Source organism: Monomorium pharaonis, chromosome 9, assembly GCF_013373865.1.
Source record: "Monomorium pharaonis isolate MP-MQ-018 chromosome 9, ASM1337386v2, whole genome shotgun sequence".
Taxonomy (NCBI): domain Eukaryota; kingdom Metazoa; phylum Arthropoda; class Insecta; order Hymenoptera; family Formicidae; genus Monomorium; species Monomorium pharaonis.
Genome location: NC_050475.1, coordinates 12,269,046 through 12,296,549, shown reverse-complemented (window position 1 = coordinate 12,296,549; position 27,504 = coordinate 12,269,046). Strand labels below are relative to the sequence as shown.

General features: G+C 34.7%; 1 protein-coding gene across 1 annotated transcript in view; it reads right to left on the bottom strand.

The window, feature by feature from the left end:
• Positions 1 to 2,988: 2,988 nt before the first annotated feature.
• LOC105833547 overlaps positions 2,989 to 27,504 on the bottom strand; it is a 147,287-nt gene continuing 122,771 nt past the window's right edge. The window contains exon 5 of the mRNA XM_036291865.1: positions 2,989 to 4,038. Coding sequence (XP_036147758.1) covers positions 3,988 to 4,038 — 51 coding nt within the window. The 3' untranslated portion in view covers positions 2,989 to 3,987. The remainder of the gene's footprint in view (positions 4,039 to 27,504) is intronic.

Sequence of the window (27,504 nt, the reverse complement as noted above, 5' to 3'; positions counted from 1 at the left end):
GACCCCTTTTTACCCACAATCTGACGGGCAAGTCGAACGTCAGCACCATACTCTTCTGGATTATGTTCTTCTGGCGATGTTTATTTGTGAAAATCAGAAAGAGGGGACTGGGATTGCTGGGTTCCCTTATTTTTGTTGGTTTCCGTTCTTCAAAACACGAGACCACCGGATTATCTCCGGCGGAGATGTATCTTAAACAAGATCTGCGTTTACCTTTTGATCTTCTGAGAGGTTGCCCTCCTGGGCGGAGTAAGGACCAGAAAGAAGGAAATTATATGTCCAAATTAAAAAATAGATTGGAAACTATACATCAATTTGCTAGACAGCGTCTTCAAGTCAGATCTAAAAATGTCAAGTCCTGGTACGATCAACAGACGAAACTAACGCATTTTGAATCAGGACAAAAAGTTTTTTAATTTTTGCCGAATTCGAGAAAAGGCTCCGAAGCTTTAGAGCCCTTGGAAAGACTCCTAGGTGATTGTGAAAAAGCTCGGAGAAGTGGTGTTTTATATACAAAAATCTTCTCGATCTCCTTCATAAAAATAAAGTGATTCATGTCGACCGTTTTACTTTATTCTTTGAAAGGGAAATTTCGTAAAATTATTTAGGAGTACCGACGTAAGTCTGAGGCCGTATAATTTTTCTTTATTTAAAGGGGATATTGTAATCTTTAAAAATACGCTTTAGTTCGGAAATCTACGTTTCGTTTTTGCGTTCTTTTGTCTCAACTTTCATTTTTAGAGGGGAGTACTCTGGAGTTCGAGGAAGATATTCCGTTGGACTTAAGGGTATTTGGTTAGACACTCTCACGGTTTTTGACCGTAGTTTTCCCGTGAGACTTAGGGCAAATGCCGATGCAGGAGACGGAGAGCTCTGAGAGCGTCGGGTCCACGGGAGTCAATTCTCCCCCCCCCCTCCCCGATCCCGAAGAAAGAAGCAAGAAGCGCACAAGACCCAGTACGGTGAAGAAGGAAGACTTGGCAGGAAAAGAGCACAGGGACGGAAAAAAGGATTTGGACGTCAGAGATTCTTCGTGGGAACCTGCCTAGTTCTGAGAGGAAGAAAGTCCGTAAAAGTTCTTCATGTAGAGTAAGGCCCGATTGCGCACATAAATGATTGGACACAGTAGTATTTCCCGATCGGACACAGTTCCGATTAAACACGGACTCGATTGGACACGGTCTCGATTGCACACCGACCCGATTACGCACCAACCCGATTGCACACGACCCGTTTGTACACAAACCCGATTGCACACGGACTCGATTGCGCACTGACCCGTTTGCACCTAATTGCACACAATCCGTTTGCACACGGACCCGATTGCACACAGACCCAATTGCGCACCGACTCGTTTGCACACGGATCCGATTGCACACGATACAATTCCGCATCGCAGAATAATGCAAAAACAACCTAGATAGCACAGAAAATTGATCATAAATTTTCATAAATATTTTACAAATTTGTTTATAAAAAATATTTTTTAAAGATTACATGATTATTTTTCATAAACCATTTAAAAATAATACAAAAATTATTATTAACAATATATAAAATATATTTTTAAAATGTACTGAAAAATATTTATAGTAAATAAACTCGGAATATTTTTTATATTTTTTGATAATAATAGCATAAACATTTATTTTAAATATTTTCATAAATATTTAACATAATTTTTTTATACCTGGGCAAATTCAAACATAAAAATATGTACAAAATATTTATTATAAATATTTTTCCTTCTTTTACACACGCACACGTGCACACACACACACACACACACACACACACACACACACACACACACACACACACACACACACACACACACACACACACACACACACACACACACACACACACACACACACACACACACACACACACACACACACACACACACACATGGCGGGGCAAGGGTGGACTTTGGCCCCTCTCTTGCACCCACCCCGTCCAAGTCGTTAACCCATATACTATCTGCAGTGCGGAATCGTATCGTGTGCAATTGATTCGGTGTCCAATTCAAACGTTATGTGTCCGACCGCTGTTGTGTCCAATCGAGTCCGTGTCCAATCGGAACTGTGTTCAACCGGGTCTGTGTCCAATCGGGACTGTGTCCGATTGAGAAATATTACTGTGTCCAATCCCTTATGTGCGCAATCGGGACAGTCCCTTTCTTGAAGGGAGAGCTTAGGTGGACGTGGCCCGGAAGCCCACGCAGCAGCACGGGCAGGACAAGAAACTGTCCTGAAACTTTGAAAAAGGCCCTCTTCCTGGAAAGATGCGGCAAGCGGTTCTCCGAATTGTCGGGACCACATTTTTTAAGAGGGGGGCAATGTTGCGCGCTGCGCGTCGCTTGGTATACTCCGTGTTGTCAGTCAGCTGTAGGCTGATTAATATTACCGGTAATATTGATCGGCCAGTTGCCGGAAAAGATTTGTTTACCAGTTTGTGGTTTGTAAATAAAAACAGATGTTTTGTTCCGAGCCGGACTCTTGCCTTGAATGACGCATTGTAAATCTGTTTCCGTTCTTTTGAATAAAGTTGGTGTTATATTGAAATCTCGCCTAGCTTCCTTTCCGTGAGTGAGTGTGTGTGAGTGAGTGATTAAGAGCATTTCGACGCAACAATATGTTTTAGAAATTATTATAAGAATAAAGATTAATAATAAAACAAAATCAATAAAGAGATAAATTTCAATATTCTTTACTATTTTTTATTATATATAATTTTGATAACTGGGAATGTTTACATGTTTTGCAGGTAACAACAGATTATAAAGCTATAAATAAGTTTGAATTTCATATTTTTAACAGTAAATTTCGATATGATGTATCCAAGAATCCGTTTTAATCGACGAATGTCCAGCGATTTTTAATGAATTGAAAAATCGACAAAAATCCCATATTAATCAAATGGGAGAAAGTAGAGGGCTGGAGGTACGTGTCAATATTGAGATACAGCGGAGTAGTTTTGCGAGGATTTTTTTTTAATTATTTGGAACCAATCTAGAGGACGTACTCATCAAAATTCGAAAATAATCCAAACAAGAGCTATCTTATTGGATAACCATATTGCCATCTTCTCATCTATATTTCTGAATATTTTATTTTTTGTACTTGCTATATTGGATCATTATTTTGAATTATTACGTTTTGATTCTATTTTTATTCAATGGTACCTTAAATCCTAAAAATAATTGAATAATGTACGTGCCTCATTTAATCCTTTCACGCCTTCGGAAAATGACCTAGTACAAATGATATAAGCATGACTATGTGGGTTTTTTTTACTTGCTTATTACGAAAATAAAATCAAATTGTAGATTTGACGAAGATATTGATACAATAATATCTGGCAGTGACTATAAAATTATCGCCTTTGCTGACGGCTATATTTGTCACCCTTATTTTTAATTCTACAAATCTGATACTAGATTAGTAATTAGCGACCCCAAAAACATATGATTAAATATATTTTTACCTAAAAAGTATCAAATTTTCAAAGTTTTACACTTCACAGTTGGCTATATTAAATCCACCATTTTACATTTCAAAAATCTGATGCCAGTTTGTAATCAGTGACCCCAAAACCCTAGAAACTAACTTGCCTAAACTTATTTGAAAGTTGTTGGTTCAACTAATTCAACTTTTTTCAAAAATCCTAATTTCTTTAACAACTTCATTCATTTTTTAAACAATTATTACAAATATTTATTAATTGACATCGTTTTTAATTTTTTATTAATAGTCGGGACTTTCTTGAAAAAATTATGATTTTTCTACCAGAGGCGTGAAAGGGTTAAAAAAAAGTTCTGATCTAAAAGGTTTAATTAACTAAGTATAGAACTACTTTATCAAATAATTTATTAAATTCACGACATATTTTTATCACGTTTTAAAATTGAATAGACAATGGTTTCTTTAATCTTTAATTTTCGTCGACATATTTGTTTACTTACAATCATCTTCAGGTTCATTTTCAGTAAATAGACGAAACTAAAACCACATACATCAGTATAATGCCAAATACCTAAAATATTTTTATGTAAATATATGAAAAATTCTTGATACTTTCTATTAACAATTAACTTTTAAAAAATCAAAATTTTAGAAATATTTATAAATATTTCTGATGTCAGTGCGTCAAAAGAAGTCTTTTTTGTATCACTTTTTTGTGCGAATTCGCCGATTTCAGCACTTCAACATTATTATACAGATTTGTCATCTAATATATGGCATAAGTCTTGGCGAAAAACTTTCCAGTATGACTTTTTTTGCACGTTTGATCACGCATATCATCTCGCGACACGCTTATGGTAACTGTCGCAAAATTACCAGCGCTTCGTCGTTTTTGCGAACGTAATTTTGGCTAACGTATTAATAATAATTTTTAAGCACTCAAGGAACTCAAAAGACCACGCTTCAACGCACTGGTAACAAAAAATACAGCTACAACACGTCGGATTGGTTGTTTTCTATTCTCCTAAAAAGAATCCGACTTTCCACTTGTTACACAATGTACTATTTCTGCTAGTTATATTAAAACGCATATTTCAAAAATTAATTTTTAATTTAAAAAGCAATCTTTTTTGTAATCAATTATACGACTTAATATAAATAAAATTATTTTAATTATAAGTTAAATAATCAAATTTGTCTTATCAACATATTTATATAAAATAAATATAAATTTAAATAATAAATATTTGATATGTAATAAATATTAATAACAAGCAAATTACATAATATTAACAGATAAAAATAATCTATTCTGGAAATAGTACGTATTCATTACATAAAAAAGGAAAAGTAATATAGTAGTAAAAAAAAGATCGTATACTCGTTTTTCTAGATTTTAATAATTTTTTAATCCTGCAGTGTGTAGAATGAAAATAAGTATTTATAAGTATTCGCATGTATAGCCTTTTTTTATATTGATTTATACTTTTATGCATACCCAAGTAGTAAAATTATAGTTTATTAATCGTCTCTCTCTCTCTCTCTCTCTCTCTCTCTCTCTCCTCTCTCTCTCTCTCTCATCTAGCTCCTCCCTCTCCTCTCTCTCTCCCTCTCCCTCTCCCTCTCCCTCTCCCTCTCCTCCTGCCTCTCCCTCTCCCTCTCTCCCTCTCCCTCTCCCTCTCTCCCTCTCCCTCTCCTCTCTCCCTCTCCCTCCTCTCTCCCCCTTCCCCCCCCCCTCCCTCCCCCTCCCCCCCCCCTCCCCCTCCCCCTCCCCCGAAAAAGAAAGAGCCTCCCTCCCCCTCTCCCCCTCCCTCTCCCCTCCCCCTCTCCCTCTCAAGCCCTCCCTCTCTCCTCCTCTCTCCCTCTCCCTCCCTCTCCCTCTCCCCCCTCCCTCCTCTCCTCTCCCTCTCCCTCTCCTCCCGTCTCCCTAGACGAAAAGGGGGCGGAGGTTTGTCCCTTTGCCTCACTCCATCTCCCTGCATAAATCTCTCACTCTCCATCGTCTCCCTCTCTCTCCCTCTCCCTCTCCCTCTCCCTCTCCCTCTCCCTCTCTCTCTCTCTCTCTCTCTCTCTCTCTCTCTCTCTCTGTGTGTGTGTGTGTGTGGGGGGGGGGGTGCGCGCGCGCGCTAAAACTGTGTAACACACTAACCTAGATAAAAGGTGTCAGTAGCGCGATGACGTAAGTCGACCAGCGGCATCAGCACCGAGCGCATTGCGCGAAATACCGCACAATTTGCCCGAAAATAAGCGCAATGCTTTTTAGATAGCATTTGTTGTCTGAGCAGAATTTCAGACCACTGACTGAATTACGCATTAGCTTCCCCTTCCTCGACCAGATAACTAAAATTGATTATTATATGAACCGGTAAAAGAAAGCAAGAGACGGGTAAGTCAGAAGCGTAAACACGGTACTCTGCTTTGCGGGGTTGTGTATCACCGACGTGAAATACTAAACTGCGAGTGGACGTATCGATGTACCGCCAGTATAGATCGCGACACTCTGCTTTATGGGGTCGCGATCTAGCGTCAGATTCCGAACTATGGTGCGCTAACAGAATATTATAGGTAAAGGAAATAAATTGTAAATTCAAACGTAGTGTGAGTAACTTCCGAATCTCTGGCAACGATCCTATCCGTACTTCAGAAATTACGGGGTACAACAAAACACACACTAAATAAACATTATTTTAAATATTATTCTAACCAATATACATAGTTTTAAACATATTTCTAAAAAAAACTTTAATCACAAAATTTGTAAGGAACGTTTTACTCTTAAACTTTTAGAGGGTTGATCCTTTATTGGACAACTTTTTTAGTTTTTGTACTTGTTAGTGAAAACATTTTTGTCCTTGTTAGTGAGTTGAATTACGAAAAAGATGACATCGCTCCAGCGCTTAATATTAGACTTCCGGTCCGGGAAAAATAAATAATAACTTTTTTTTATATTTAAAGGCCGTAGCAGGGTAAGTATGGGTTGGGCTGCCCCCATTCGGATTTGGCTCTTGTTAGGGGAATAAATTGTTATCATTATAAGACTAATTTATCCCAAGTATCAACTTAAAAAAAATTTTTTTACAAAAGTTATAAACAATTATTAAAAAATAAAAATATTAAATTTTCTCAAAATTGGCTTAACCGATCTTAACGGCTAAAATATATGTTGCATAAGGTATTAAGGCAGTTTTGAAAAAAAAAAAGGGAATTAATTCCGCTAATGGGAAGCCAAGGAAAAATTATTGTCGTTTTTAAACAATTTTTTTTGCAACAAAATATTTTTTGTACAACAACCATTTTTTTCTGTAATATACTTATATCCTAAGTTATAACATATATTTTTTTTGTAATGATCAAAAGGGTACTTCATAGTTTAAAAAAATTAAATTTTTGTGAACTCTAAAATGTATACGATTCCACGACAGTTAACTCAATTTTTAACTTGTAACTCAATAAAATGAGTATAAGAACAAATGCAAGACCTTTATTCAATTATAAGCAATTTTTTTTACAAATCAGGCTTGTCCAAGTTAAGCACTCCGTGACATTTTCTTGGTCCACAATGCTTTTGCGGGAATGCAAAAGAGGGAACACGCGCGTTTACAGGTTCCACCACTCACCGCGAGGTGGCCGCGAGGCGACCTTCGCGCTTGCATGTAAAATTCCTCTATGCGAGAATATAAAAGGTTCATCATGAGGAAGAAAGCAGAGAAGGTAAAAATCCTCTGATTTTGACAATAGCCTAAAGAAGATTCTTTCTTTCTTTTTAGTAATTAGTTTCGGGAGAATCATGAACGCTTTTCTTAAGCACATTCGCGCATATACTAAATGTCACTACAACATTTAGCTACGAGAGTAACTCGTGTGAGCCCTCACTCATATCTCGAACTTTATTCGAGATATTTGCAAAGTCGGTAGAGACTTATCCCTTAGAGCGGTACGTCCGTTGCTTCACCCGGTTGTACGAGCCGAGCGATACAGATTCCTGCCTACTTGCTAGATTTTTTTAGTTATTGATTCTCTACAACAACATGTCATCGAATAAATGTATAAATCAAAGATGCGCTGCTTGCAGCAAGTTTATTAAAAAAGTACCTGGGTATAAAAAAGTAGTACAATCTACAGATGAAGCAAATGTTTTTTCTGTTTGCTTAGGAAAGAATATTGTCATTAACGATGTTTTATGTGGGTTCTGTCGCGTTGTTGTTGTCAAACGTAGAAAACTGAATGAGTTCGGAAGTCGAGTCCCTGATAATGAAGGGTACATCACATATTCTGCAACAGTTTCTGAGAAAAATGATTCTTCGCAATCAAGTGAAGATTCAACATTTAAAGTATGCATAAAATCTAAAATAAGCAAAGATATGGAATATATTCATATTCAAATGCAAAGAACTGTAATAACGTACAAATATTGTTGTGTGTGTTACGAGACGCAAGATTTGACGGTAGTTCCGAAACAAGCGCGAATACAATCTTATGTAAAAAAACGAATATATATTCCGGAAGGTAACCGGTGTTGTCAAACTCATTTAATAAAAAATCGTTTTTTTTCATAAAGAACTTAGTCGTTTACGCGTTTATTCGAGTTTCACAAAACTAAAGTCTTCCGAGCTATCGGAATTCTTGGTGGAAAAATTTTTCAGAATTTTTTAGATTTTTCTCAAAATTTCTGATAATTTTTCCGATTTTTTATAAGAATTGGAACGTTTCTCAGAAAAACTTAGATAAAAAATGAAAAATTCTGATTAATTCAGAAAATTTTTGAATATTTCTAAATTTTTCTAAAAAAATTCTGAGAATTGATACGTTTCATGTATCATGATGATACATTATAACATAATTATAATAAAAAAATATATACATAAATTTACATTGTTTCTCAACAAGCATCGTTATCCCCACTACACCATAGTCACTTCTGGCATTGCCTAACTTCTGCGGTCACCCATCCAACTTTGAATCGCCGTCGATATTGCTTGACTTCGAAGATCGTACGCAACCTAGCACTTCGCGACTATGACCCACCCACATAAAAATTTGCATCCAGTGGATGTCCAGTGGACGTCCATTAAACCTCCATAGATCCATTGAACGTCTATGTCCATGGTGGAAGTCAGATGGACGTCCATTAGGGATTCAGTAAACTTCCATGGCTCCGTTGAAGGTTTACCTCCATGGCGGAAGTTAGATAGACGCCCATTAAAGATCCGGTAAACGTCCATGGCTCCATTGGAGGTTTACCTCCATGATGGAAGTTAGATAGACATCCATTAGGGATCCATTAAACATCTATAACTCCATTGGATGTTTTCTTCCATAGTGGAAGTTAGATAGACGTCTATTAGGGATCCACTAAACTTCCATAGCTCTATGGAACATTATTTCTATGATGGAAGTTAGATAGACATCCATTAGGGATCCATTAAACATCCATAGCTCCATTGGATGTTTTCTTCCATAGTGGAAGTTAGATGGACGTCTATTAGGGATCCACTAAACTTCCATAGCTCTATGGAACATTATTTCCATGATGGAAGTTAGACAGACGTCCATTAAGGATCCAATAAACTTCCATAGCTCTATGGAATATTGACTTCCATGATGGAAGTTAAATAGACGTCCATTAGGTATCCATTAAACTTCCATAGCTGTATGGAACATTTATTTTTATGGTAGAAGTTAACCCAGACAACACGCTTGTCAGAATGAAAACTTTAAGAGAACTTTTTTAAGAAAACATTTAGATATCTTGGAAATGATGTCCAAATGGTAACATTTATCAGAGACGTCTGCTAAGAGAGGTCTTTGAGATATCTCATGGAAGAATTTCATTTAAGTTTCTTGAAAATGTTATCCTTATGATATCAGCTAAATGATATCATAAATCTCATTAATATCTCATAAAAGATATCACAATACTGTCCGATTTTTGAGCCGTCCATGCGCGTCGTAGTTGACTCAGAAATCAGACAACACTATAACATCCTGAATGAGAGATCCATTTGATATTAAAAAAAAATTATCATAAAGATAATGTTTTCAAAAATAACGGTTTGTCTACAATTACTGCGCACAAAAAAATGCACAAAATCTAAATTTATCATGTACTGAATACAAAAACAGAATAATGAGTGTACTATTCAATTTTTCTTAGAATATATGTGATCTATATAGTTAAAATTATCTAATTAACCATTTGAACGCTTCAAAGTATTAATGCTAAATAGATCGCAATTTCCATCAAATTATTAAGGTTATGGAAAAAGATAAATTTAACAATAAAATTAATAAGTAAATAAATTAATGCTATTTATTTTTAATATGTTTTGCAAAATTTAATTGCTTTTATAAAAAATAATATAATTGCGTCAGTTTATAACATATGTGTATATGTAGACAATAACAAGTACCCATATCGATGAGTCAAATTGGCATGGCGGATAGAGTACAAGGTTCGTAATCCTAAAGTTCCGGGTTCAAAACCAGAGGCAAGTAAGAGAATAAAATAAAATAATATAATTTAAATTTAATTAATTAATAAAAATTTGTCCTAAATTTAGTATGTACTGTTGATAAAAATAATTTAAAAGAAATAAAATTTTTATTTTAAATTTTTATTTTGTCAATCATCTATCGAAGCTCCATGAAGCTTCTACTAATGATCCACGAAACGTCCGTCAGTCATCCATCGAGGCTCCGTGAAGCCTCTATTAATGATCCACACAACGTCTAATAGACCCCTTTGACGACCTCTAATGAAGGTTTAATGGACGTCCACAATGCGGAACTGTGGATTTCTAATGGCTCTATATTGGACGTCTAATGGACGTCCACTGGAAGTTTATACTTCCATGGCAGACGTCTACTGGAGGTTTTATTTCTATGTGGGCATGAACACTTGATGCTCATGAATACATATTTGTTATAGATCAGCCTAATAAATGTCAGAAACATGAAACGTATAGTTAAATAATACTTATAAATAAATATAAATCTACAGTTTTTTTACTGATTTTTACATATGCAAAATAACATGTGGAATAACTTATAAAAATATGTTTTTGTTATGTTCTTTTGATAAAGCTAAATTATATTTTAGACAGCACACAATATATATTTATAAAATATTTACCAAATATTTATAATATTTATTTGAATATTTTATAAATGTTGGCGCGTGTCGCGTGCATCTTACGATCTTCGGATCAGACTTTTTGTTAGTGTCGACATCTAATGCTAGTAACATTGCTATTGAGAGCCTCCATCTTTGTTCTCTCTAGTTCTAAGTTGGTATACGCCTTCATGCGCGCGGGTCTTACCATTTTTCTCCCGCCTGTTCTGTTCTCGCTTTGCTTTGATAGCGTGTACTTGTACGTGTCGTTCTACTAATAAATATAAAGTTTACCCGAGTTCTACGTGCTCGACTTTGTGATCATTACGGAGTGACCCCGTCCTGATCCTAACAGGTTATGGGCCCAGGGGCATCGCGACAAGTCGAAGCAGTGAAATACACAACGAGAGTAACCCGATACATAACCCTCTTTCACCATGAACACCGCGGGCGTGACGCGAATCGAGTGTCTCGGAAAAGACAATTACGACACTTGGAAACTTCACATGGAAGCTCTCCTCGTAAAAAATGACGCGTGGCCGTATGTGAGCGGTGAGCTTGTGAAACCTGAGGTTATCGCCGGAGATGCGGCATCTGAAACCGCACGAAAAGCTTGGGAGAAGAGCGACGCTAAGGCAAAGTCCGACATTATATTAGCAATTGGTAGTTCCGAGCTGAAACAGATTAAAGGCTGCGCCACTGCGCGCGATGTTTGGCTAAAACTTGAAGGAACCTATCAATCGCGAGGACCCGCCAGAAAAGCTACACTGTTGAAACGATTGATGCTTCATCGGATGGATGAGGGCGGCGACATTCGTGAGCACATCAATAAATTTTTCGACGCGGTCGACAAGCTGCAAGATATGCAAGTCGATATACATCCCGATGTGATGGCAACAATGCTGCTATATAGTCTGCCATCGAGCTTCGACAATTTCCGATGCGCAATCGAGGCTCGTGACGAACTTCCGGCACCCGACACTCTACGTGTGAAGATCATCGAGGAAGATGAGGCGCGAAAAGACGAGAATCATAACACTGGCGACAAGGCTATGCTCGTAAGAAAATACAAGGGACGAGCACGTGACAAATCGAACGCTCACGAACGCAAACACAACGCACAAACGGACGACAAAAAGGTTAGTACATTCCGTTGTTACAAGTGCAATAAGCAAGGCCACAAGGCTGCCAATTGTCGGACGAAGACTGACAAAAGCCCGTCTGCTAAAAATGCCGAGGAGGTATCGCTGTACGCCGGGGAAGCTCTACAGGCCAGCGAGAACGAGCGCCAACGAATGTGGTGTCTGGACAGCGGCGCTACTTCACATCTCTGCGGCGAGTTAGAGGCATTTAGCGAAATCAACGATTCGAGACACGGAAAATTGAGCCTGGCAAGCAGCGCTTCAACTGAGACGGCTGGTGAAGGAAAAGTGATCGTTTCGGCCGATGTAGATGGCACACATAAACTCGTATCACTAAACAAGACTCTACACGTTCCGGACCTGCGCACAAATTTAATGTCCGTAAGTAAAATAACAGATAACGATTTTAATGTAATTTTTACCAAAAGGGACGCAAGAGTGCTAGATAAAGACGGGAGCGTTAAGCTGGTCGCGGACAGAGTCGGCGGATTATACTTCGCACGCGAAGTCACTCAAGGCGCATTAATCTCTGAACCAAGCTACGCACTATCAACCTCGGAGGACTTTTCAGCACTTGAACTATGGCACCGCAGGCTGGGGCACCTAAACACGAGGGATCTCATCGAAGCACAGCGTCGTGGAGTCATGAACGGATTAAAATTTGACTCTACCGTCAAAGACTTCAACTGTAAAATCTGCCTCGAAGGAAAGATGACTCGCACACCCTTCCCCAAGGAATCAAGCAGGGTATCAAAATCACTCGAGTTGATTCACTCTGATGTTTGCGGCCCGATGCGGGTCGAATCGAACGGGAAAGCGAGATATTTCATCGAGTTTATCGACGACCATTCGAGATGGAGTGAAGTACGATTCCTACGACACAAAAGCGAGGCACTACAAGCAACCAAAGAATTCATCGCACTCGTGGAGAATCAAACAGGTAGGAAGGTTAAATGTTTCCAATCTGATAACGGTCTTGAATTTACAGGCAAGGATTTCGACAAATTCCTAAAGGAAAAGGGTATAACTAGGCGACTTACCATCCCATACAACCCTGAACAAAACGGGATCGCAGAGCGGCGAAACCGCACCCTCATGGATACAGCAAGATGTTTACTGGCTCAGTCGGGATTACCACCTAATTTTTGGGCCGAAGCGGTTAACACCGCTAATTATATCCGGAACCGGTGTCCATCCAGGAGTCTAAACGGACTTACTCCATATCAATTGTGGACCGGAAATGCACCCGACGTAAGGCATCTCAGACAATTCGGATGCCGTGTATTCTGTCTGAACAGAGAACCGAATCGAGGAAAGCTAGATCGACGATCCAAGGAGGGTACCTTCCTGGGCTATTCCACGGAATCCAAAGGCTTCAGAATATGGCTATCCGAAGAAAAAAAAATAGTCACATCGCGCGACGTCAAATTCGTTGAGGATACGAATCCATATTCACTGAATCATCCATCATACGAAGAACCAGACAAGAAATCAACGACTAAGGAAACGGAGGAGAAACCCGAATTTGTCGACATCGAGATACCTAACCCAGTCGACGAAGATGAAGAACAGGTTGAAGAAAACAACATCGGAGAAACTCCTCCGGAACCGCCGCAATTTCCGTCCAGAGGACGAGGAAGGCCGAAGATCCTAAGGACCGGAGAGAGAGGAAGACCTCGTAAAGTATATGCATCTACCACTGAAAATGCCGGGTATGTTGAGGAGAGTTTAGCTCTAATTTCCGAAATACCAATGAAACAAGCGATGACAAGCCCAGAAGCTGAGGAGTGGCAGAATGCCATGGTATCGGAGATCAAGTCCGTTATACAAAACAATACATGGCAACTTGTTGACCGACCGGAGAACTCTACCATCATCGGCAGCCGCATTGTGTTGCGAAATAAATTTAACCCCGACGGAACCATTCAACGACGCAAGGCTAGACTTGTCGCCCAGGGATTCAGTCAACAGCCCGGATTACATTTTAACGAGACTTTTGCACCTGTCGCTCGTATGGGATCGATACGACTTATTGCTGCAATGGCCGCTCGTCTCGGGATGAGGATACGCCACTTTGACGTGACAACTGCCTATCTCAATGGAGATTTGAACGAAAAGATTCTGATGAAGCCTCCAAAGCAGCTGGAAAAAATCTTGAACTCGATTTCAAAGGACGACGACGACCAGTATATCGCGAACGAGGCGAAGAAGATGCTGCACGAAATGCAAAACAAAAATAAAGTATGCCTCCTAAAGAAATCATTATACGGTCTTCGTCAAGCTGGGAGAAATTGGTACACGAAATTGAACAACGCACTAAAGAAGTTTGGAGCCATCCCTTCCGATGCCGACCCCTGTTTGTACCACTCAGGAAAAGGGAAAGACCTCATCATTGTAGCCGTATACGTGGACGACATCATCGTCGCCTATCACGACCCTACAGTTATCTCCAGATTTCACGAAGAAATGTCGAAGTGTTTCGACATTAAGGACCTGGGCGAGATAGGACACTGCCTGAACATCAAGTTTAACGTTGGCAAAAACGAAGTAACCATGCATCAGCGAGGCTACATAGACGATCTGCTGAAACGTTTCGGAATGATCGACTGCAACCCAGTCGGCACCCCTGTGGACTCGAACGTGAAATTGACCAGGACGAACACGGAAACTGACGACGAAGAAGATGACTCACCCTACCGAGAACTCGTGGGCGCTTTGACCTACCTAGCCGTCACTACACGTCCTGACATAAGTTATGCCGTTAGCTACCTTGGTCAATTCAACAATTATCACGGCAAGGAACACTGGACTGCAGCCAAGCGGGTCCTTCGATATTTGAAGGGAACCAGAGACCTGGGACTGATTTATCGAGGAGACTCGAGGCCTGTCCAAGGATTCGTCGACGCCGACTGGGGCAGTTGCCCACAGGACCGGCGATCCTATACTGGTTTTATGTTTAAGCTTTCAGGTAGTCCTATTTCCTGGGATTCGAGGAAGCAACCGACAGTCGCCCTATCTACGACAGAGGCTGAGTACATGGGACTGACCGAATGCGCCAAGGAGGCGATGTACCTGCACAAATTTCTGAGACAGCTCGGATTCCCGGATCTGGCCGACATCACTGTCCATAACGACAACCTGGGGGCACTGAGACTGGCTCAGAATCCGACCTTCCACTCCCGGAGCAAGCATATAGACATCCGCCATCACTTCATCCGAGAAGCTTTAAGTAATGACCTATTGAAAATTGACCATGTTTCAACTGATGATATGCCGGCTGATATGCTTACTAAGGGGCTATCAAAGCCGAAACATCTGAGGTGCATAGAGGCTTCTGGACTTCAACACATCCCAAGTTAAATAACCGATCCTCAGTTCGAGGGGAGGTGTTGGCGCGTGTCGCGTGCATCTTACGATCTTCGGATCAGACTTTTTGTTAGTGTCGACACCTAATGCTAGTAACATTGCTATTGAGAGCCTCCATCTTTGTTCTCTCTAGTTCTAAGTTGGTATACGCCTTCATGCGCGCGGGTCTTACCATTTTTCTCCCGCCTGTTCTGTTCTCGCTTTGCTTTGATAGCGTGTACTTGTACGTGTCGTTCTACTAATAAATATAAAGTTTACCCGAGTTCTACGTGCTCGACTTTGTGATCATTACGGAGTGACCCCGTCCTGATCCTAACAATAAATATTTATCCAAATATTTTATGAATATTTTGTGGTCTTAGATTTATCAGATCATAAAGATTTATCATAAATATTATAAAAATGTTTATGAAATATTTATAAATATTTACAAAATATTACTTGTACAAATCTTTATTTTTTATTTACTATAAATATTGTATAAAATATTTAGTCTATATTTTAATATGTTGAATACAGATTTTTTTTCTTTATGTATTATATATAAAATATGTATAAAATATTTATATAACATTTTTTTTAAATAAATATTAAAAAATATTTATAAATATTTATAAATATTTATCATAAATATTGTGTGCTGTCTAGGATAATTCTAAATATTATAGAGATTGATGATGATTAATATAATATATAGTCTTTAGAATTAATTGTTTTTTTATGTTTGTTTATATGTTTATATGTTGGATTATGTTCATACAAATTAATAAAAAATAAACGCATAAAATTCAAATTAATATATTTGCTAACCGAGAAGCAGGATCGAATTAATACGTCATAATAACGTCACGGAATAACGGCGAGAAATAGGACCAAAATATTACGTCATAAAGATGTTATTAAATAACGTCAATATGCCATTATTTAAATATCATGGTCGTATTTTGATCATAGGATCATTCATACCAATCCCATACAGCACACATCTTTCAGAAAGCTTTCTGAAAGATATCGGAAAGATATCTTCTGTCAGATATCTTTCAGAATCTTCTGAAAGATGTTGTGTTGTATGGGATATGACGTCAAAATTTGACGTCAAAATGACTTATCTTTGCTACCTAGGATATTTCTCAAAAATTTTCATATACACAGATTTTGAAATATTTTGAGATTTCTTGTTCGGTTATTTTTGAACAATTCTTATTATTATTCAGAAATTTTCATTTGTAGAAATACTATGATACTATACTATTATGAGAATCCTCATCTAATTATTTTTGAAAAAATCGGAAAATTTTTTTTAATTTTTCAGAAATTTTCATATATACAGAGATTGAAATAATTTAAAAATTCTCATTCGATCATTTCTAAAAAAATCTAAAAAATTTTTAGTATTATTCAGAAATTTTTTTTCACAGAGTACTGCAATATTTTGAGAATTCTCATTCAATAATTTCTGAAAAAATTTGAAAAATTTATTATATTTCTCAGAAATTGTCATATATAAAGATGTTGAAATATTCTGAGAATTCTCATTCAGTCATTTCTAAAAAAGTTTAACAAATTTTTAATATTTTTTTAGAATTTTTCAAAATTTTTTAGAATTTTTTAGAAATATGGAAGATGAAAAATTCTGAAAAAATTTCTGAAAAGATATGAGAAATTTTTCCACCAGGGATTACTTGAAGGTTTGAGCATTGAATGTGATACCACGATGTGATATCACATGCGAGATACTTGTCAAAAATTGTAAGACCTGCTGAAATTCTTAGTAAATTGTTTACGTACGACAATATGAATCCCGTAGTAGATGAAAATAGCGATGAAGATTAAGTATATAGTATTAAAGTGTTTAAGTATTAATGTATACAGTACATATAATGTATAATAAAAATAATATAAATAGTATATATAATCAGGGTAATGAAAATGCAAATTAAAAAATAATGCATTATTATTATTTTTTAAATAAATAATTATTTCTTTACTCATTAATTATTAAAAAAGTAATGCGTAATGAAAAAAATCGCATTACTTATTAAAAAAGTAATGCGTAATAAAAAAAACGCATTACTTATTTCAAAAGTAATGCGTAATAAAAAAAATCGCATTACTTATTAAAAAAATAATGCGTAATGAAAAAAATCGCATTACTTATTACAAAAGTAATGAGTAATGAAAAAAATCGCATTACTTATTAAGAAAGTAATGCGTAATTAAGGATCTTTGCATTAGTTATTAAAAAAATATTTTTAATAAAACCGTAATGCATTACAAAAAGTAATGCATTATTTAGAACCCTGTATATAATGTATATAGTGTATATAGTGTATATAGTGTATATAGTGTATATAGAATTAGAGGTGCTAATCTGACTGACAACTTCCACATGGTGCACCTTAGGCAAACATAAAAGTACTTTGGCTAATGTCAGCAGTATACAAAAAAAACATTTTTTAGCTACTTCTCACAATTCAGTAATTGTAATTATAAAATCTTTAGAAAAATGTGCTTATAATTGAATAAAGGTATTACATTTTTTCACCTTATGTTTATTTTATTGAGTCACAAGTTAAAAATTGAGTTAATTGTCGTGGAATTGCACACATTTTAAAGTTCATAAAAATGTTAATTTTTTAAAACTATAAAGTATCCCCTTACGGAAAAACACTCTAATTTTGAGAGTTTACACTCAAAATTGAGTGTTAATACTCGATTTTGGGAGTTTACTCCCAAATTTAGGTGTATACGCTAAAATCTTGAGTATTTACATTAAAGATTGAGTGTTTATACTCGAACATTTCGTGTGTACACCCAATGATTGAGTGTTCATACCAAAGTTTAGATTTAAATATTGAATATTTGAAAGTATACTCTCAACATTTGGATATGACACTCAATAAATGAGTGTATACTTCCAACATAAAGTGTGAACACTAAAACGTTGGAGATGTACACTCAACATCTAACGGTTGAAGGTATACACTTAATATTGAGTATGACGATTCACAACTCAGAGCTACTGTTCGTCCCGATCGCCCTTGGCGACACTGTTATTCCATCGGGAGTTTGGCGTCCACCAACGGCGCCGGATAAAAAGCATAGATCCGTCGGAGAATTCCCGCGTACGTCAAATCATCCGTTCATTGATTATCCCGTATTCGCGACATGTAATGTCAAGCGATCGTCAGCTTGTAACGCGCGCAGGTCACCATTGCCGCCCCATAGAGCCGTCTAATCCTGTATTACTTACTGTTAAATATATTTGTTAATTTTATTGTTAAATTTATGTTGCTTCAATAATTCTCTCGCCTTCCCGATTCCATCCACCCGCGCCGGACATCCCCCCTCTGCCATGTTAGGGCTGAGCAGCTGGATATCGGAGCCGCCCCGGTCGCCTAACGAGCGCCTGTCTTTTCCGCGATCTTATTAACGTAACGACAATTTGTGATTTGGTGTAAACAGAGTGGTACGCTTAACGTACCTGGCGCCCAATCGAATATTTTTGGTGTCGGAAGCCTTACGAGAACGGTCGCCCCGACACCCAGGCGGCTGAGGGCCGCGATCAGGGACGAAGTGAAGTTGGCCGTCGCTCGCGGTTACAATACATATATATAAAATATATACAGGGTGTTTGGTAAAGATTTATGCAATTTTTATAAGCAGGTAGAGCGCATTAAGCTGAACATAAAATCCTCATCGTTTTTCCATTTTCACAATAGTTAACGAGTTATAGACTTGTAAAATTTTCTGTATTAGCCCGGCCTACCGGCAAATGCAAGCACGCCGAGCGCCCGACCGCGGCGACCGCCCCTCCCTAGCGCTTGAACCTTGAGATTGCTAGGCGCGCGGAGGGAGTTGTTACAACAAGCGGCAATGGCTACGCATAATGTGTACGTGTACATACATGTGTACAAAAAAATATCAGTTCTAATGCTTAAAGAAGCAATTACTAAATTTATTTTTTTTTAATAAATAATGATTATTTTTAATAAAAAATTTTTTTTGGTGATAGTCTTAAATGTCGTAAATTGTCATAAATTTTAAAAGAAGCTATTATCATGTGCTCAAAAACAAATTTATCCTTCTTTAAACAACATTAGAAAATTTTATCGATTAAAATGGAAATAACAACCAAATAAAATGTTTCAACTTTATATTCTTAATTTGTTTCAACTTTATATTCTTAATTAAAAATTAAATAACGAGGATATTTATATTTTTAATAAAATTAATCCTTGTGATAGACTTATAATACACGGAAAAAACTTTGTGGTAAAAATTACTATGGTAAGTAGTAAACGCGTGCTAAGGAGGAATTATGAAAATTTTTATTATGTTCTTCATCAAATTACGATAATATTTACACTACTTATATGATATAATTCTCTGAAATTTCTTCTTATAGTTCGTGGTTACTATCATAAATAATAAATCATACATAATTTTACTATAAAATTTTCTCCGTGTAGATTTACAAATATATGAATTTATTAAATGTTTGAAAACTTATAAACAATATTTATTTAATTCAAGAAAATTTTAGTATGTAATGTGTGTGTATTTGGTGTGTGTGTGTGTGTGTGTGTGTGTGTGTGTGTGTGTGTGTGTGTGTGATACATACACGAAAATGTTAAACATTATTTGTTTTGTGTAAAGTGAGGTGTTTATTATCAATATAATATTCTTTTCAACCATTAAAAATAAGATAATTATTAAAAAAGAATAAAATTAAAAATGAATAATTGATTTTCTTAAAACTAGAATCATATTTTTCTACGTGTGCGTGTATTGTATAGTAATCAGCATGAATAATAATAGTGATATAAAATCGCGACCTAAGGAATGATTATTCATTTTCCTGTCACAAAGTGATTATTCTTTTCTCGCGTATGTACGTACATACACCACACACACACACACGCACACGCACACACACACCAAATACACACACATTACATACTAAATTTTCTTGAATTAAATAAATATTGTTTATAAGTTTTCAAACATTTAATAAATTCATATAGTCGTAAATCTACACGGAGAAAATTTTATAGTAAAATTATGTATGAATTATTATTTATGATAGTAACCACGAACTGTAAGAAGAAATTTCAGAGAATTATATCATATAAGTAATGTAAATATTATCGTAATTTGATGAAAAACGTAATAAAAATTTTCATAATTTCTCCTTGTCACGCGTTTATTACTTACCAGAGTAATTTTTACCATAAAGTTTTTTCCGTGTATTATAAGTCTATCACAAGGATTAATTTTATTAAAAATATAAATATCCTCGTTATTTAATTTTTAATTAAGAATATAAAGTTGAAACAAATTAAGAATATAAAGTTGAAACATTTTATTTGGTTGTTATTTCCATTTTAATCGATAACATTTTCTAATGTTGTTTAAAGAAGGATAAATTTGTTTTTGAGCACATGATAATAGCTTCTTTTAAAATTTATGACAATTTACGACATTTAAGACTATCACCAAAAAAAATTTTTTATTAAAAATAATCATTATTTATTAAAAAAAAATAAATTTAGTAATTGCTTCTTTAAGCATTAGAACTGATATTTTTTGTACACATGTATGTTGAAGAAGGATAGAGCTAAGATGAGTGAGAAGACGTGATACCGACTCGATGGTGTCCCAATATCCGTTTCACTCGCACTCGATACTAATATCGTCTCTCGCTCGCCAATACCGATGCGTCGTGCTTTCCTTTTTCTTTGAGAGACGGCTATCCGAGTGCACGAAGCGTCGACATTTATTCTATTAGCATGTCATTCATTACTTTATATTATGTAAAGTGATAAAATTTAATTTAAAAAAACACAAATTTTTATTGAAATGTTAATTATGTTATACATAGAAAGAAAAAAATTAACGTTTATCCCAATTAATTATTGATTCACTTATGATATAGTGAGTCTGAAAATTATCCGTAACAATGGTTATAATTTCACACAAAAATTTGTTACGGGATGAAAAAGAAGCATTATTACGCAATCATAAGTGAATCAATAATTAATTGGGATAAACGTTAATTTTTTTCTTTCTATGTATAACATAATTAACATTTCAATAAAAATTTGTGTTTTTTTAAATTAAATTTTATCACTTTACATAATATAAAGTAATGAATGACATGCTAATAGAATAAATGTCGACGCTTCGTGCACTCGGATAGCCGTCTCTCAAAGAAAAAGGAAAGCACGACGCATCGGTATTGGCGAGCGAGAGACGATATTAGTATCGAGTGCGAGTGAAACGGATATTGGGACACCATCGAGTCGGTATCACGTCTTCTCACTCATCTTAGCTCTATCCTTCTTCAACGTGCGACGTTGGTGAAGGATGCAACACCGGCGCGATCCCCACTTTTTTCGCTCCTCTCCCATCTCCCCGGCTCCTCCGCGCGCCCAGTAACACGTACGGCGCTTCGCGTGTGTGGGTGATCGCCGCGCGCTGAACGTCGCGGGACACCATTTCTGCCGGTGCGTGTACACGTACACATTATGCGTAGCCATTGCCGCTTGTTGTAACAACTCTCTCCGCGCGCCTAGCAATCTCAAGGTTCAAGCGCTAGGGAGGGGTGGCCGCCGCGGTCGGGCGCTCGGCGTGCTTGCATTTGCCGGTAGGCCGGGCTAATACAGAAAATTTTACAAGTCTATAACTCGTTAACTATTGTGAAAATGGAAAAACGATGAGGATTTTATGTTCAGCTTAATGCGCTCTACCTGCTTATAAAAATTGCATAAATCTTTACCAAACACCCTGTATAAACTTTATATAAAACCAATTTAGCCAACGATATATATATATATTTTAATAATATTAATAAATCTTGCCTAAGTTAGAAAACCTCATAATTCCATTGGACGTCCGATGGAGTTCTAAGATTTTCTAATTTAGCTGACAATATTTATATTTAGATATTTATTACATTCATATTTATTTATTTATATTATACATACATGCGCGCGCGCACGGTGTGTGTGTGTGTGTGTGTGTGTGTGTGTGTGTGTGTGTGTGTGTGTGTGTGTGTGTGTGTAAAATGAACATTTTGAACACTTTTGGGATTTTCATAATTTTTTTCTCTATTATGCATTTTAATTTTATAAAATTACATTTGATTAATAATTTTCATTGTAATTTAATTTTAATTAGTTTTCTTAGTTTTAGAATATTCATATTTTAATTATTGAGTCAGTATATAAGTACCATCGCTTTGAAAATTTTTTACAGTTTACAGTCGAAAAAGAATGTTGCTAAATTGACAAAAAATTAGGAAGAAAATAATAAGTTCCTTTTGACTATTGCAAAAAATTTTCAAAGCGACATATATTGCGTGTAAGTAATTGAAACATATTTATCCTGAAATTATAAGAACTAATTAAAATAAAATTAAAATTAAAATTATTCATAAAATGTAATTAGAATAAAAATACAAAAAAAAAACTAAAAATAATAAAAAATTCAAAAAATGTTCAAAATTAATATTTAGCTAGTGTGTAAAATTTCAATACAATAAAAAATGTAAACATTTTTAAAATGGTCATAATGTTAAAAGTTTCTTAAATTTTGATATTTTCAGAAAATTTGTAAAATGTGTAAAATATGTAAAGCTTTCAAGAAATATTGAACTTTATTAATTTTGACATTTTTTTACATTTTACAATCTTTTAATTTTATATACATATAAAATAATCTAAGTTTAAAGAGACTAATATTTTTCACATTTTCAATAATTAACTTTATAATTTCTTGAAATTATTTCGTTTATCTGTACTTACAATAAGAGAACGGTCGAGGCTGTTCCTCGCTGATTTTGTTGGCCTTGGATATGTTGTAGAGCATCAAAAAAGAAAAAAACCCGTATTTTTTATCAGCTTATCTCGAGTTTTAGGGGTTGTTTTAACCCCTAGAAAAAAAATGAAAATTTGACATTTAAAAAAAAATTGAATACATCATTGCAACGAGTATAAAATACTATAAAACTTTTGTATAAAACATTTTTTCATATACCTCATATTTTAGAAGATATTTGTTAAAAATGAAAAAATACGTTATTTATAGGCGTTAAAACAACCCATAAACTTTGAGATAAGTCGATAAAAAAATACGGGTCTCAAAACTTTTTTGATGCTCTACAACATATCCAATGCATATCAAAGTCGGTAAGGGATAGCCCTGACCGTTCCCTTGTTACGTACCTGTAAATAAGTATTATACACTGGCGCAAAAAAAACAAAAAATTTTTGACCGATTTTTAGGCAATTTTCAAAGTGATGCAACTTTGCGAAAAATCATCCAAATTATATGTACTTTTTTTTAAATTAAAGAGCAAAGACTCTACTTTCAGAATCCCTAGACGAAAGTTTGATTTGTTAAGTACGAACCTTTTGTATCGCATGAAAACCAAACATGTGTTTTTTAATTGAAAAAAGTAAAAGTTTGTTATCATTTTGCACAAGTTTCTCGTTAAAATCTTGCTAATATTAATTCAGATTCTAAAAGTTCATTCTTTTCTAAACAATTTCATAAAAATACATGTCGATACGATGTTTTTTGTTGATTGCACGCTAGTTTGAAATTTGCACTGCATTTTAAGGTATTTTAGCGAATAAATATGGTATTTTTTAAATATCATGAATTTTGAGTATCAATATGATATTGCACATTGATTTTATTCGTGTTGAACCTAATCACACCGCTGTCATCAAAGTGATCCGATCTGCACCACGTGGAGAATGACGATCGGATTTTGTACATCATGTGGCTCTGAAATTCATCGGTGGAAATTTGTACTTCCTGATCTGAATATAATGGATAGCTGATGCACCAATTTCACTGAAGTCAACAGAAGATCACATTTATCTATACTTATAAACCCACACATACACGTAAACATACATATACACATACTCATACATAAAAAGTAAAAGTTCAAATTTTATTTTTAAAAATCAGTCTTTTCAGGGCATGATGTACAAAATCCGATCGTCATTCTCTATGTGGTGCACATTGGGTCACTTTGATAACGGCGGTATGATTGAGTTAAACACGAATAAAATCAATGTGCAATATCATATTGATACTCAAAATTCACGATATTCAAAAAATACCGTATTTATTCGCTAAAATACTCTAAAATGCAGTGCAAATTTCAAATTCGTGTGCAATCAACAAAAAACATCGTATCGACATGTATTTTTTTAAAATTGCTTAGAAAAGAATAAACTTTAAGAATCTGGATTAATATTAGCCAGATTTTAACGAGAAACTTGTGCAAAATGATAACAAACTTTTACTTTTTTCAATTAAAAAACACATGTTTGGTTTTTATGCGATACAAAAGGTTCACACTTAACAAATCAAACTTTCGCGTAGGGATTCTCAAAGTAGAGTCTTTGCCCTTTAATTTAAAATAAAGTACATGTAATTTGGATGATTTTTCGCAAAGTTGCATCACTTTGAATATTGCCTAAAAATCGGTCAAAAATTTTGTTTCGTTTTTTTTTGCGCCAGTGTATTTATCTTTATTTTGTATTTCTTTTTCGTTCTTAATACAAAGTAATATACAATTTAATTCAATTTAATACATAGGGTAGATGTCCCAGTTACTGCCAGTGTCCCAATAACTGCCGTTTTATTTATTGTACTTGATAAAAAATAAATTTGTAAATAAACGTGTTAAACAAAAAATTTATTATTAAATTAATACTTGAATTTATAGAAAAACAAACAAATGAAACATATTTGTTTAGACTTAATATGTAAAAATTAGTTCGGTTTTATATCAAAAGTGCGATTACGTAAATAAGAGGCGATGCAAAAGTCATAAGTTAAAGAAAGGGCACTTTTATTATATAATCTACATTGATCACATATAAAATGAATTAATGAGATATATAAGAATAATTTTAATGAAATAATGTATGAAATAGGTGATATTTTACCTTAAATTATTATAATTAATGCTGACAGCAATAGGGACAATATTTTTTAGTTTGTCCGTTAAACGTCAGTGTTCGGGACAAGAAACGTATTACTAGTAGGTATAACTGACATCTACGAGACTCTATGAAAGGGACTGGCAGTTATCTGGTCACAGTGAGACTGGCAGTTATTGGGTGTCAGTAATATGAAAGCGGCTGTCAATCATGGGGACATTGCAGATTTCTGTATATTTTTACTTATTATTAATTGAGTATTTATATTTAATGTATAATAATTTTTTTTATGATAATAGTTATTAAGTAATATTATGATTAAAAGTGAAACATTTTTTTAGCTTCAGCAATGCCTAAAATGGTTTAATAAAGTTCGGCTATAAGCTTAAGGTGGCAGTAATTGAGACATCTACCCTAGTAGAAAAATAATTTGATTTTTAACTCACAAGGGAACCTCGCGAACCCGAAAATTCTAATTTTAATGAAACTTGGCATAAATGTAGAGGGGGTGAATATATGAATTTAGAAATTAAAAGTTGGTGCTTATAAACGGTTTAAAGGGTTGAAACCACCCTTCAAAAATTTTGAGTTTTTGCCTTTTCTGGATATATCTCGTAAACTAAACAAAATATTAAAAAATGTTTCATACAAAAGTTTTACTGTATATATACCTTTATTTAACTATGTTATTTATTTAAAAAAGAAATCTTTTTTTCAAAAACAAATTTTTTTTTTAATTTTTTTGAAAAAAATAAATATGATAGTTGAATAGAGGTATTCATGCCGTAAAACTTTTGTATGAAACATTTTTTAATATTTTGTTTAGTTTACGAGATATATCGAGAAAATGCAAAAATGTCTCAACTTTAAAGCGTGCTTTCACCCCTTCAAGCCGTTTTTGAACCAAAATAAAACATTTTTAAATTAATGTATTTACCCCCTCTACATTTATGCCAAGTTTCATTAAAATCAGAAAATTTTCTGTTTGGTCTTATAAACGGTTTGAAGGAGTGAAACTACCCTTCAAAGGTTGAGATATTTTTACCTTTTCTCCATATATCTCGTAAACTAAACAAAATATAAAAAAATGTTTTATGCAAAAGTTTTACAGCATAAATACCTCCATTTAAACACGCTGTTTATTTTTTGAAAAAAAAATTTTTTTTTAATTAAGATAAATTTTCAATAAAATTGACTTTTATGTATATAGCATTTATAAAGTAATTATACTATCTTATACTACGTTTTATTTATATCATCTATGTGTATATTATATATGTTATATATTATCTACGTTATAATACTATACATTTATATTATCTGCATCCTTGTATGTATTAGTTTTTATCTAACAGTTGCGCAATATTAGTAGTCACGTTGCTTTCACACAGTGTTCATTCTCTCTACGTCACATATTTCACATTCAAGTTTTATATTCGTCATGTCACAGTATGTATCATATATGAAATCACGTATTAAGAAAAGTTTGGTATCTTTATTAATGGTGTTACGCGTCATTTTCACATCAGTGTCAAGTCTAACGTGTGTTTGATCAGTACATCAGTATCACATCTAACATGTGCTTGATTTTTCTTGTTAGATTGTTTTTAATTAAGCGAAGCATAATGTTACACATAAATGTTGCGAATGTTCTTAATATGTTAATTATTTTATTTCAAATTACACATATTCCATCAACGCCTATAAATGAAAAAGAAATACAATTACGTGATGTGATAAAGGATATTATAACAAATGCAGTGAATGACTTATCATTTGATGTACACACTCATTTTGCTTTAAAATTTCAAAATTATTTGGAAGTGGATTTACCTGGCATAGAATATGTAACAGATAAAGTGGAAGAATTTTTAGAAAATGATAATGTTGATTATGAACCTGATAATAAATATAATTGTGAACCAGAAGACGAAATTTTAAATAGTAGCTATAAAAGGAAAGCCGTCGAATATTGGAGAAGTGATAAAAGGCCGACACTCTCTTTTAGGAGTGCAATGTCGCTTCAGAAAGGTAAAGTCCCTACCACAATTATCATTAAAAAAAAATTCTTCCTCATCATTTGTTACATATTCTATGTCAGGTAAATCCACTTCCCAATAATTTTAAAATTCTAAAGCAGTATCAGTGTGTACATCAAATGATAAGTCATATTCACTCTTATAATATCATTTGTTATAATATCCTCTATCACATCACGTAATTGTATTTCTCTTTCATTTATAGGTGGAATATGTATAATTTGAAATAAAATAATTAACATATTAAGAACATTCGCAACATTTACGTGTAACATTATGCTTCGCTCAATTAAATAATCTAACAGAAAAATCAAGCACTCGTTAGATGTGATACTGATGTACTGATCAAGCACACGTTAGACTTGATACAGATGTGAAAATGACGCGTAACATCATTAATAAAGATATCAA